Source organism: Bolinopsis microptera, chromosome 5, assembly GCF_026151205.1.
Source record: "Bolinopsis microptera isolate Bmic1 chromosome 5, MBARI_Bmic_1.0, whole genome shotgun sequence".
NCBI classification, from domain to species: Eukaryota; Metazoa; Ctenophora; class Tentaculata; order Lobata; family Bolinopsidae; genus Bolinopsis; species Bolinopsis microptera.
Genome location: NC_087076.1, coordinates 1603687 through 1618009, shown reverse-complemented (window position 1 = coordinate 1618009; position 14323 = coordinate 1603687). Strand labels below are relative to the sequence as shown.

Genomic DNA, 14323 nt, shown 5'->3' with positions numbered 1-14323 from the left:
AGACTGTACATGTTCTGATGCACCGGTATAACTCTTGGTGGAAGGAAATTAGGATCTGGACTGTTGATTTAATACTAAACACATACTAAACACATGTATGTAAATCGATTTTATATTGAGGGAAGAAAGAACCTTCCAAATGATCGAGGATCACGGTTGATCCCCGATTTACCGTGCCACCAGGTGGATTGGGCACGTTAATTTGTTAAATTGGGGGTTCACTACAAATGTACAGGTAAATGGAAGGACTAAGGAAGTAACGGATCAATGACAGGTCATTAGAGTACATTTTATTGTTCAGCAATGTTAGCGTTATACCCATTTCCTTGTACCTGTAGCTTGGGGCTGTATGTGTGCAGTGTTCTTGTATATCAGTTCAATATAATGACAATATTATATCTAGCCACATTTTATTGTATTTAATTAATTTTCATTGTCCCCTGACAAAAACTAGTACCGGTATAACCCCCAGAGATCCAATTATTATCTACATGATATCTCAGACTCTACAAATATTTTATCCGTTCGTTTACTTTTTAAAAGTTAAACAAATGAGTAATTACCTATGTCTGTACGAGAGGTAAATACGTCATACCAACTATTAAGAATAGGATGTAAATCGTTGGAATGTGAGAATAAGCTCACTCCGGTTCGGTCCAGTTTCTCATGCTCTATTTGTTTCTCATGCTCTATTTGTTAGGTGTGTTGTAAGGTTGGCTTTTGTGTTTGCTTTTAGGGCGTAACAAAACAGTATAGCTTCTTTAGCGTTTATGTGAGACCATGTTCCATTTAGCTGAGATATATATAGTATTATGTGTTTATAACAAGTAACAACCTGTAGATTGTAGAATGTAGATGAAGTAATGCGATAGACGCTTCTTGAAGGACTCGTTTTTAAAAGATGTTGATTGTTGAAATTGTGTTTTATTGTACAATATATAAAATATACAATATACATAGCTTATTCTGTATTTTGTAAGTTTTGCTCAAGTTATACTAAAACTGTTTGTATAAGCAGAAAGGTCTGTTTTTATACGAGAGATGCTTGCAAACAAATTCTATCAGTAATCAAGCAATGTATTTGTGTACATTGTAGACAAGTCCACAACATGGCTGTGGAAAGCATGTTTTTTTTCTGTATCATTTCGTATGCTTGAACTATTACTCTTGTTTTTGTATTATCGCTTTTAACGCTAATTGAGGAAGATCTATAAAACTATGTACAATTTCTTTCAGTCGAGTTAATCATAACAGATTTTATATGGAGTTACGACAAGATTAAAGACCTCCAGTGCATTGTGGTAACTGTGGCCATGGTAACGATAATTGAGCATTTATAACCGGTTGTATAGGAATATAATTAACCACAATATAATTATACATGTATTATCACAGTGTTGTGATATGACAAACAAACTAGTAGCTTTTGCTTGCATCTTGCTAGATCTCTTTACTGTCAGTGTTGGTCAATACTCTAAACTCTACCTGATCGAAGTGATTGGATTTGATTCCTTGGTTACATTATTCAGTAATATGATTAAATCGTGTTACACTATCAAATATCAATATTTAATATTAAAGTTGAGGCACTAGCTGTACATTCCGAACCTCAAATAAGCCACTTATCGTGTGCCTCCTGTTCACTTATGACTTATGTGTTGCACAGTCCACTGTTGCCATGGTGACCAAACATAATATTTGTTGCTCGCTATAATATGTAGTATTGTGGCTTTCTTGAACGATTCGTTTACTTTATCTGTGAAACGTTATGTGAAGATTTGAGGACGAGTATAGAATTACACAGCAACACGGCAATTATGGATCTTACCTGGCTCTTACCTGGCTCTTACCTGGCTCTTACATTTAGTGCTGCAGTGTGTTGGACCTGTACGGCTGTACCAGTCACAGAAGCAAGAACACCTGAGCCATGGTGTAATTACCATCACACCTGGCTGCATTCTTCTATTCTTGGAACTACAGTCAAATTATTTATTTATTTGTTGCACTGCCGTATTCTGTCCATACGTAGCGCTTTAACTTGTAGACGGTGATTTTATTACGGACTTGTAGGATTGCCAAATTCTTCCAATTCCAGACCGATTTTGAGAATTTGTTTGCGAATGTACACAAGTATATTGGACAATTCAATTTGTCTTACTTTGTAACACAAGCCCCATGTTATTACAGGATGTATACACTCTGCTGTTGTTTGTTATACTGTGTTAGTCTACCTGTGGGATGAGTAATTATCCGCTTACTTCAGTCTATGTTATTGTTATCAGGTCATGTTTGTATCAACGTATTATGTATAATGTACTCACTATTCTTATTAAGCTTATCTTGTCTTATCTTGGCTTTCTTATCCTTTGTTCGTTAAAGCAACTTACAGCTGCTGCCTTTTAATTCCTTTAGGATAGGAAGTTTGGATAGTTAAACAAATTTTGTGCTTCTTATAAATGATCGATTTCCATTGATTTTTAAACACACATTTCAAAATGACTCCGATGCGAGAGCCATCTTCTATATTCTAGGTATTTGGTATGTCAAGAATGTCAAGAATTCTGGAGCTTGAGACAAATAACAAAGCTTGTTCTCTGAAACGTTACCCCTTGACATCCGGAGAAATAAGGATTCATTTTTGTGACAAGAGAAACTTCTGTCAATCTGCCAATTTCGGTGTTGAGCAGTTGTCCACGAAGTCTGCTAAACATAAACAGTCGAGCTTGGAAAATTTTCGAATTTCGATATGTTCGACCTTAAACTGGTTCAATTATTGAAGTTTAATTAAATCTTCTAACTATAAACATCGTTGATTCAAACTGTTGAGTACTGGGATCGCTATTTAATAAATAATTAAGCAGTTTTAAATCTATATTCAAAACTCCTTCGCTGTTAATCTGCTTCTAATCCAAGTGTGCAGGTTTCCTGTTTCCTGTTTGCTATTAACCAAGCATATCAGTCGTCCACGAATTGTCGAACAATTTATTCTTGCATTATTAAGGCCAAATTAAAGATTAAATGGCTTCAAGAGGAGATATTTGTCTAAATGTTTCTTACAATATTTGGTCCACCCTGTAATTAAATTATAAAACTTGGCCTGTAGGCTGTGATTAAAACTGACACAGTCCATACTTGTTGTCATTCTAAATATAAAATATGTTTTAAAAATACCCTTTTATGAGGCTGGTTCTATACAGTTCACATATTATAATGTATAATGTGTAATGTATAATGTGTAATGTATAATTTGTAATGTATTATGTGTAATGTGTAATGTACAATTATTATGTATAATTTATTATTTATTATGTATTATGTATTGTGTACTATGTATTATGTATTACATATTATGTATTACATATTATGTATTATGTATTATATATGCATAATGATATTGTGACAGAATTAACCGTATATCATGACTTAACCATATAAATATAATATAATGACTTAACCGTATATTTGAAAATCTAGGAAATAATGGCTGCACCACCACCACCATACGCTGAGAAAGGGGGACCACCCCCTCCCCCGGGTGATTATCCTCCCCAAGGACAACCTGCTTACCCTCCTCCTCAACAGGTTATAAACTAATTTAATAACCTTTTTCATTGCCACATTCGTTTTCAACCATTCATTCGTTTTCATCCGATTTATTTAGTATTAGCTTAGTAATCAATTATCTGATAACATTTCACACAATCAGGCGTATCCTCCGCAATATCCGCCGCAACAGGTATTTTGTGTGATCCTAGCTTTATTATATATCCAAGTTTTGGAATAATCATCGCCATTTTTACCACTCATCCCAGAAATTCAAAACTTTTGATTTTTACCATCGATACCAAAAATATCAAAAAATGGATGGTGAAATGGTGATTATGGCGATGACCGCCCCCTCTGCTATAATTACTTATTGGTTTCTTATTAGTGATCTGTGTTCAATGAGCCAAGCTCGAGTATAATATCACGGCGTGTTCTGTCTCATATTTGTGGTTTTATGTACGCTGATACTCTCTCTGCTTATACCACACAGGCCACAGCAAATAATTCTTTAAAATATACTTCTTTAAAAACGAACGTTTGTGAAAACTTGATTAAACGTTTTGTAGGAGTATCGCTATAAATCCATTTCTTCGGGAAAACCACCTTTTACTATAATACTCTGTATATTTAAAATTATTTTGGCAACACTGACCACCCCATTTTAATTAATCATTAATTTGTTAAATTTAGCAATTTCTACCAGAAAGCATGTTTTTGCAAGATGCATTTTGCAATGCGTGATGCCAACTTTGTAGGAAGGGTTATTCGATGCTTTGTAATTTACAAATTTGACCAAAACCCATAATTGGGTAGAGTGGACCGCTGCCAGTGTCTCTCTTTCCAAATCAAAAGTAAATGGTATTAATTTGAATGATCGTCCGTAAATGCAAAATGAAATCGGGCTCGCTTTTCCCCCGAGTACAGCTGCTTTCGGGTAGTTCTTCTTAATCTATTACAATTGTAAATGAATGGGAAAAGCGAGCGACTGATTTATTCTCGATATCATTTTGCATTTACGGACGGTCATTCAAATTAATATCATTTCCTTTTGATTGGGAAAGAGAGACACTGGCAGCGGTCCACTCCACCCAATTATGGGTTTTGATCAAATATCATCTCTTTTTGATTAACATTTAATGTCAGGGTCTACAAAGTGAGGGTCTACAAAGTCGAAATGTTAAACTTCATTTATAAAAAGGAGGTAATTTCAACGATTTAGAAATTTTGCCTTGTGTTTAGGTAAGCATACCTGTCGATCACTGACTGAATATGCAGAATCTAATCGAAATCACGAATGAGCAAAATGCTCACCTTCTCGCACGTGCAAACTTTGAGCGGACGTTGCATGCAGATCCAATATTGATCTCAATAACTCAATTTTAACATGGTTTTTAAGGAACCTGAACAGTGAATATGGCGATTTTGGGTTTTTTACCGAATTTCGTATAACAGTGCTGGCGTGTATTTTGCGCAAATTTCTTAAAAACCTCCACATTACTATTTCTTATTCCTGTCATCTTTGACATTGAATTATAATTTTTTCCCTACTCTTGCCGAAGGCAAAAAGATCGTCGGGAATAAGTAATTGGGTTTGGATATATGAGGTGGCCCGACGGCCCTACGTTGATGACAAAAGTCTGCTCCTTCGCAATATAGACCACTCCCATATAATTATGTGTATAGGAAGTGTCCTATGCTGCGGACGACGTTCGCCATGTGTTAATTAATAACAGTGAAGTTCCTCTTTCGCAAAGTTATTTGGATTCATTTACATTGGTCAAATAAATCTTCAATTTTTTCCCGATCCATGACTCAAAGTGCCGAAGGCACAAAAGAGTCAAGGACAAGGGTTAGCGATCGAGGTTTTTTTTTATATGGTAGCTTTGCGACCGTGTGTGCGAGTGTGCGACCGTACGTGCCTGCGAGCACTGTTATCGCCCACGTGACTACCTGCGCAAAGTTATTTTGCGTGACAATCTGAATTATATAATTGTTGGCGCGCGGCGCTGAACCAACCAAGTACATTATTAATTTCATCATGTACGTATCCCACTAGGCACTAATTAATAGCATATTATTATTATTTTGAGTTAGTATTACTATTTTGCACAGATCCGTGTCAGGTTGCATAAACAATAAACATATGGTTACATAGAAGTATACACGATTTTCAAATTCAATATAGAATTATATTAACTGGGCGGCGCTCGGCAGTCGGCATGTCACTTCGCCATATTTGCATGTTTATATAAACAGTAAAGACTGGGCCGTCCCCAGGTTGTATGGAATATGATAAATACGCCATCACAGATCGGGAAATTGAGCGGCCATCCACAAAAGAAAAGCGGCCGCATTTCTTGTTACCATGCGCGAATCCCGCTCATTTATTAAAAACATAGGTCTGATCTATGACTTTCGATTTTGACCAAAAACAATCAAAATGATGCCCATTTACTCTCCCCCCGCCACTTTGAATTCTTGTTCTGTGAAAATTATCAACAGCGAAAAATAATCACTATAACATAAAGAGATGTCAGCGCTAAGGTTATTTTATAACTTGTCTCGCCACCATGTACATGGGTACAATGCACTGCATTCCTTTATACACAAACGTCTAGAATAACTTTGCGTAGCGAAGCACCTATGCAGTATGCATGCCATTATAATTCACATATTATATAAATAAATTGTTGTTCAAGCTTTTAACCAAGATTCTGTGTCCCAGGCACCAGGAGTTGTGGTCGTCCAGAACATTCACTATGATCGGTACCCAGTTCAAGTGAATTGTCCAAACTGCCGACAGGTATTTCTTAATATTATTATATTATATTGTATGTTTTTCAATGTGCTTGACGTATCTTGAAATACTTACGATAATTATTACATACATAAATGACTTTCTGAATCGATAAAGCCTGTTCACATAAAATTAAACAATAACTGCAATTCTAAAACGTTGAAAGGCTTTCTCACGTTGCTGTTATTGTTTACTATAAAAAGAAATGCACATCGTATAAAGTGTCTGGCTTATTATACTGACAGGTTACTTAAAGTTAATTCTACCAGAAACATGTTTTATTTCACGTCAATAAATTGCATTTTTATAAATGGTGTGGCAAATTCATTTAATATTCGCACGGCACCTTCAAGAAACACCTTCAATCCAGAACTGAATTCCACAACCAAGAGTCATAATTAGTCTGGTTACTCTAAATGTGTTTAATAATTTAATATGACATATTATATGCCTGAAAAAAAAATGGTGTATTGCCCATTGGAGACTATAAAATCGTTTTTTGTCGTTCGGTAAAGCCGATAAATTTTGACTTACGAATTCTCCCATTTGATCCCTTTTTTTCTGGTTCAAATTGAAATATCTGGGCGTGCCTTGTAATTCTCCAGAACGTTTAAAGACTGAAAAGTTATGTGATTGAACTGGTATTTGACGTACGAAGATTAGGTTTATTGGGCTGCATTTCTGAGTTTATAAAAAGTCTGATGGTTAAATTACGAGGTACAGTAAAACCCCGATTTACCGCGCCCCGATTTACCGCAAACCTCGATTTACCGCAAACCTCGATTTACTGCAAACCCCGATTTACTGCAAACCTCGATTTACCGCAAACCTCGATTTACCGCGGCTGTTAATCCACGGTTTATCGAGGTTTTACTGTAATAATTGTATTATGTATTTGAAATGGTAAATTATTTTAACAACTTGATTAATTATTTCTCAGTTAGTTCAATCAAGGGTCGATTACGAGACTGGCACTGGAACCTGGCTAATAGGTGAGCATTACACAATTCAGTAATTTTTACGATTTTAGTCAATCAGTCACTCTTCCGGCACTCTTTTTTCAAAACCCACCTAAATACATTTATTTTGTTGGCACGGGGTTAAAGTTCGAGTTCTGAAATGTCCGTTATCAATAAATTTAATCAGATATTTTATCAAACAATAATAATGATATTTTCAGGGTGCTTCATCTGTATATGTGCGTTTTGTATTGACGCTTGTAAAGATGCTGTCCATGTGTGCCCAAGCTGCGCTCACATTCTCGGAAGAAAAAACCTTATCTAAATCAGCAAATGACTAATTTTCTGTCGGAGTTCCTTTTTAATGAACGATGAACAGTGATAGTATCTAGACTTACAAAATGATGCACATTCTTAGTTAAATTAATCAGCTATAGCTTTGCTTAATTAGCTCGTTGTTATGGTGAGTTGCATTTAAATCAAATAATCTTGTAGAAAAGGATTTTATAAATATTAGTCAAGTGAAATAAGCAGATATCATAATCTTTAAATATGTTACATGCTGGTTTGCAAATTGGTTTAAATCGAAAGATACTTGACGGAGAATGTTTCTTGTCCTTATTTAAAATGAAAGTTTGTATTATAACAACAATTATTGAATTTCAAGAAAATATCGCACTATTAAAAGATTGGATCGGTTATCCTCTAGATATGTGCAGATTACATTTTAAGAGTTTTATTTTGGCAATTTTTGAAGTCAACATAAAGTGGATCTTAACGAAAACCGACATTTTACGAAAATCCTCTTACCCTGTGGCTAATTAGAATATTTTAAAATATTTCTTATTTCCCCCTTTTCAAAGGGAAAATTTACAGTTAAAAAATCAGTAAAGTTTTAAACCTTTACAATGCAAATGCTATCAATATCAGTGGTTTACCTAAAAGCAAATTATACAAAGTTTTTAAATTAATATTTGGAAGTTAATTGCAGTTTTTCAAGTCAGCTGATGCATTTCTTGTTGGTTTTTCTGGTGAAAGCTTTTATATTACCGTTTTGATTGAATCTGTTACAGTGTACGTTTTTTAATTTCTGCATATATTACATAGATAATATTCTAGTTTCCCTATTATAAAAGATTATTATTTGTTTACACAGAGTTATAACTATTGGTTTAACTGATCGGTCAGGTTTTCTGGTTAACAGCTACTCAAACTCTGCGGAAATGAGTATAAATAAAATCGATACGAACCTAAAAAGTCTAATTAATAATTCTTTCATAAACGAGACCCTGATATCAAGCAGAGAGAGAGAGAGAGATAGATAGATAGATAGATAGATAAAGAGAGAGAGAGAGAGAGAGAGAGAGAGAGAGAGAGAGAGAGAGAGAGAGAGAGAGAGAGAGAGAGAGAGAGAGAGAGAGAGAGAGAGAGAGAGAGAGAGAGAGAGAGAGAGAGAGAGAGAGAGAGAGAGAGAGAGAGAGAGAGAGAGAGAGAGAGAGAGAGAGAGAGAGAGAGAGAGAGAGAGAGAGAGAGAGAGAGAGAGAGAGAGAGAGAGAGAGAGAGAGAGAGAGAGAGAGGGAGAGAGAGAGAGAGAGAGAGAGAGAGAGAGAGAGAGAGAGAGTGTTTAGAGGATGTGATCCAACTGGGAATCAAAAGTCAAAACCCGAAACCCGATTTACCAGACACCCTAATTTACTCCGATTCCCCTTTTCTCCAAACTGTACGAATAATCGGGGTTTGACTGTATTTTACACACGTAAACACTTAATTAATGACTAGTTTTTAATAAAATAAATCGGTTCTGAAGATCATCGGTTATCTTACTATATATAAAGCGAGACGATATATATATATATATATATATATACAATGAAAACAACGATTCTACAAACTCAGAGTTTCATGCAAATGCAATCATCAGTGCTGACACTGATGATTGCATTTGCATGAAACTCTGAGTTTGTAGAATCGTTGTTTTCATTGTACAATGCTCCCCTCCCGGGTAGAGCACTCTTGAAACTGGATTTCTCCAAAAGAAACATCATATATATATATATATATATATATAAATAGTTGTTGTTTGGTTTCCCAAAGAGAGTGCTCGACTGCAGTTAAGCAGGAGCATTATAATTCGAACAATTGAAACAAATCAAATTGGCGGGCAAACGATCCGTTTCATGATATGTATAAAAACAATACCAATCATCAGTGCCAAATAGAATAATGAATTGTAGCGCTATGACATGTTGCTCCTTTATAAAATAATTTTTATCGATCATGAAACATTTTCAAAATTATCAAAATTTCCAAAATTTCCAAAAAAACACAAAGCCAAAGATATCTTACTACCTTACTTCATAGACAATTTTAAAATTGGGACGGACACAATAAACTGTTTTTTTGGAAATTTTGGAAATTTTGATAATTTTGAAAATGTTTCATGATCGATAAAAATTATTTTATAAAGGAGCAACATGTCATAGCGCTACAATTCATTATTCTATTTGGCACTGATGATTGGTATTGTTTTTATACATATCATGAAACGGATCGTTTGCCCGCCAATTTGATTTGTTTCAATTGTTCGAATTATAATGCTCCTGCTTAACTGCAGTCGAGCACTCTCTTTGGGAAACCAAACAACAACTATTTATTAGTTATGCTCCTTCGACTCGTCGTTGTTGAGCACTCTCGTTTGATAACCAGAATCAACAATTAACTCTCAAATACGGATCCTAATTCTACCAGCTTCACGGAACTCAGTAAAGAATTTTCCTCTACCACTACACGAAGGCCAACGCAGTTTACAACTTTAAAAGCCAAGGATATCTTACTACCTTACTTCATAGACAATTTTAAAATTGGGACGGACACAATAAACTGTTTTTTTGGAAATTTTGGAAATTTTGATAATTTTGAAAATGTTTCATGATCGATAAAAATTATTTTATAAAGGAGCAACATGTCATAGCGCTACAATTCATTATTCTATTTGGCACTGATGATTGGTATTGTTTTTATGCATATCATGAAACGGATCGTTTGCCCGCCAATTTGATTTGTTTCAATTGTTCGAATTATATATATATATGATGCAAAGACTTATTTCGAAGATCTAATCAACACCGACTTTTAATGGTGTAGGAGTACAGCTACAAAATATATATATATATATTTTTTTTTTTTTTTTTTTTTTTTTCTTGCATATTTTATTTTCTCACCTCTACCACTCATTTGGGATTTCCACCAACCATAACTTGAATTGCTGAGTTACATAAATTTCTAAATTTTAAATTTCTTTTATTTGATTGATTGATATTTTGAATAAATTTACTAACATGTCTTTATATCAGGATGACTGTAAAGGTACATTTTACCGACATTTGAAGTCAAGGCGTTGTTTTACTGATAGTTGTGGCTGACTAATAATATATATTTATCTGTGCCATTTTACTGACACCACGGCATCAACTTTAACGCGAATTTCTGCAAAAACCGTCAAAGATATACAACTGAATCTTTTTTGACTGGGTCAAATGCTTTAATGGCCTCCAAATCAGCATGAAAAAATTAAAAAATTGGCCAAGAAATAGGAGTTTTAGAGCCCAAAATTTGGTACCCCAAGTGGTGTCAAAAACGCGAATTAAATAGGTAATAATTGTTTTAGTCTCTTGAGTCTTGACACCATTTTAGGGTTAGACGGGTTCCTGCTAGTATGTATAAATAGAGGTGCGCTTAGATAAAGAATAGCCGGTAAAAATAGGATTGTAAGAAGTAAAAACAAAATTCGGTTAAGTCATGAATCAGAGGAATGTTATCGCCGGTATTATATTACCTCATGCTGAGATACCAAATGGAGATAGTTCTTTTTTACTACTCATGTGACCGTTACCATCTCACATTTCGAATTTTGATGCTCTTTAATATTGCAATAGGTCAGCCTATGTGTTGTATGTTTTATACATCGTTTCAGTTTCCAAATCGATGCCTGTTGCTGGGTTACCCAAACGTGTGCACATCGATCGACTAGTAAAAAGTCGAAATTCTGGATTGATTTAGAATGTCTATAATTCATGCAGTAGTTTATAGGTTTCTAGTTGAGAAGTTGACAGAAGCAACAAATTTCTATAAGGATTTTAAAGACAATTTGTATAATATAAGGATTTTAAAGACAAGCTTACTTGTGCTTTTTTCTATCAGAGCTTCACTTTAACTTCTATCGATCCCGTTTCTGCACACTTTGATAAATAGCGAAATAGTAATTCTATTCAAATGAAGTTTTGAAGGTTGAAGGATGGATCCACCGCCCTACCAAGGAGGCCCAGGCATCGCACCTGCTGGTACAGCACAATATGGCGGCGCACAATACGTACCGCAACAAGGGTACCCAGGCTATGAGCCGCAGCCTGGCTTAAACGGTGCAGGATATGCGCCGCAGCCTGGCTCAAACGGTGCAGGATATGGGCCGCAGCCTGTCTCAGCGTACCCAGGGGCAGACGGTGCAGGATACGCGCCTACAACAGTTATCATACAACCGGTACAGTTTGGGAGGTTTCCAGTAGCTATGGTCTGTCCTCACTGCCAGCAAGTGAGTGTCTAATTTACCACATGTGCTAATTGCAACATTTGCTCGGTGTTCTCATGCTTTGCTCTTTGCACGAACCATTTAATTTCAATGTGTTTCACAACAAAATTAGTCATAAAACTTGCAACAGTTCGTTTTCTACTGTAAATGTAATTTCTCATTAAATTTGAAATATTTTGCTCAGCAAATCCAGACAAGATTAACATACGAGATTGGACTTCTGACATGGATTATAGGTAAAGCAATAATTATAAGAATTATTCTAGAGAAAATGTATTTAAGATTTCCTTGAGCGTTCCTAAAACGCTTATATATAATAAATAATATATCCTAAGATGGCGTTTCTCTTGTCGCATTATATATGCTACAACCAACCTCCTAAATCCGGTGGGGACTGGGGGGGGGGGGGGGGGGGGGGGGGGTAATTGTGGAATTTTTCAAAAGACCCACCCACCCCCTTCGCTGTTCTAACTGTTTTTTCGGGTAAAAAGACACTCACGCACCCCTTTTGCTGGTTTTTGCGGTACGAACTGTTGAGAAATCACGGTACTAACAGTGTCATGGTATATAAAATAAGATACCCACCCAGAAATTGCTTTAAACAGCTCATTAAACATTGGGAAATGGGTAAATTATACCCACTATTTAGTAGGGATTTTGTTTTCAATGTAGTCGAATTAGATAAAAAGTTACAAAATGAGAAATGAAAACCCAAAAAAAACCCATTCCCAAAATTGAAATTTGAGGTAAAATGGGTTTTTTGGGGTTGGACACCCCCCCCCCCCCTTAGTACCATGTATTAACTTTTTTTGGGGTTGGACACCCCCCCTCCCTTAGTATCATGTACTAACTTTTTTCTGGGCAATGAGCAGCAGACCCACCACTTAGTACAAAAGTACTAACTGTGTTTTGGAAGAAAATATAACCCACCACCCCAACGTCACGTCCAATACTGAGTGTATGATCCCCCGCTCCCCCCCCCCCCCTAAATCCAATATTCAATATTGAATTGTGAACAACACCGAAAATTCTCGCAAATTACCAGTCAACAAAATATATTGATTTTAATTTATGAATATAATTACGGCCTTTGTTTTCAGGCTGTTTCTTCTGTTTCCTGGCGTTCTGCATTGACGCTTGTAAAGACGTGTCACATTCCTGTCCCGCTTGTAACGCATTCCTCGGACGCAAAGCAGCTCTATAATATAATCAAATAGAAAACTGTGTTCAGTTTACTGTTTCCAGTTTGACAGATCAGACTTTGACTGAGGCCAACATCGGAGACTTTTATATCCAGAATCCTCGATATCACCTCAGATCTCCTTAATGAAGAATTAAAATCAACAGCTCCGTTTTTTACACTCAGTTTTTAATATAAAAATTAGACTTGCATGTTTTAAAAATTGTTTTAATACTGGATATTTATTGATTGTTGATAAATAATGATTATCAATCTACATATTATATTCGCTTTGTCGGTATCTATTGATTGCATACTACTTAAACTCTGTGAAAATAAACTAATATATACTGCTAGTATATATTATATATACTAGCAGGAACCAGTATAACCCTAAAGTGGTGTCAAGACTCGAGAGACTAAAATAATTATTACCTATTTAATTCGCGTTTTTGATACCACTTGGGAGTCCACATTTTGGGCTCTAAAATGATTATCCCTTGGCCAATTGTTTATTTTTTCATGCTGATTTGAAGGCCATTAAAGCATTTGACCCAGTCAAAAAAGTTTCAGTTGTATATCTTTTACCGTGGTTTTTGCGGAAAGTCGCTTTAAAAGTGATGCCGTGGTGTCAGTAAAATCGCACGGTTCCATATATATATATTGTCTCGCTTTATATGATCAACCTCCACGTAATAAACTATCTTGCATTAAATTTCAATCACGTTAAATGATATACGCAAGATACGCACGGCTGTTACGTGGGTGGCTAATATAGTGAGTGGGTTTTCTAAATGCAGATCCCTTTTAAGAACTCGGCCTTTTACCTGTGTCATTGTCTAAATATAGATCAGCAAGAGATCTATCTCTTGTAAAAAGAGACGTTGCAAGCCCTGTCTCTTGTAAAAACAACCACTTTTGTAGATACACACAGTCTCTACGTTTGATGCCTAGGCAGCTGCAGTCGATACCTCTTATTCAGAGACCCGATATAATAATGCTTCGAATTGGTATCAAAATGTACATGGTATTGTATATTTTATTGTGGTTTTAGGAAGTAGATTGTAGAATTAGTACACAACAATTGAGTATAATATTACCATCTACAGGCACCGCATCTGATACCCTCAATTCGGTACTCAAGGAGCAAGTTCAGCAAACCATACATTCCTGGACATTATTTTTCCCTCCGCAGTTGTTTTCGACTTCTGAATCCAACAGGGGTTTCTGTTGCATCTTCTCTATATTTTTATGCT

General features: G+C 35.6%; 2 protein-coding genes and 1 long non-coding RNA gene across 4 annotated transcripts in view; 2 read left to right on the top strand and 1 right to left on the bottom strand.

Moving 5' to 3' along the window:
• Window positions 1–1985, bottom strand: part of LOC134815910 (sperm-associated antigen 6-like) — a 99644-nt gene extending 97659 nt beyond the window's left edge. Inside the window, exon 1 of the mRNA XM_063824516.1 lies at window positions 1982–1985. The gene's annotated coding sequence lies outside the window, so the exon portion shown is untranslated. The remainder of the gene's footprint in view (window positions 1–1981) is intronic.
• Window positions 1986–3478: 1493 nt separating this feature from the next.
• Window positions 3479–8437, top strand: LOC134814926 (lipopolysaccharide-induced tumor necrosis factor-alpha factor homolog). 2 transcript variants are annotated; one of them, XM_063823270.1, is made up of 5 exons: window positions 3479–3582; window positions 3707–3736; window positions 6272–6349; window positions 7284–7335; window positions 7524–8437. In XM_063823270.1, the coding sequence occupies exons 1-5, from the start codon at window positions 3481–3483 to the stop codon at window positions 7625–7627; spliced, it is 366 nt and encodes a 121-aa protein (XP_063679340.1). In that variant the 5' UTR covers window positions 3479–3480; the 3' UTR covers window positions 7628–8437. The 2 variants fall into 2 exon arrangements, with proteins under 2 accessions (XP_063679340.1, XP_063679341.1); XM_063823271.1 differs by lacking the exon at window positions 3707–3736.
• Window positions 8438–11584: 3147 nt separating this feature from the next.
• LOC134815837 (uncharacterized) lies at window positions 11585–13351 on the top strand. Its single transcript, XR_010160311.1, has 3 exons — window positions 11585–11890; window positions 12072–12123; window positions 12988–13351. It is a non-coding gene; the product is annotated as an uncharacterized LOC134815837 (long non-coding RNA).
• The last annotated feature ends 972 nt before the right edge of the window (window positions 13352–14323 follow it).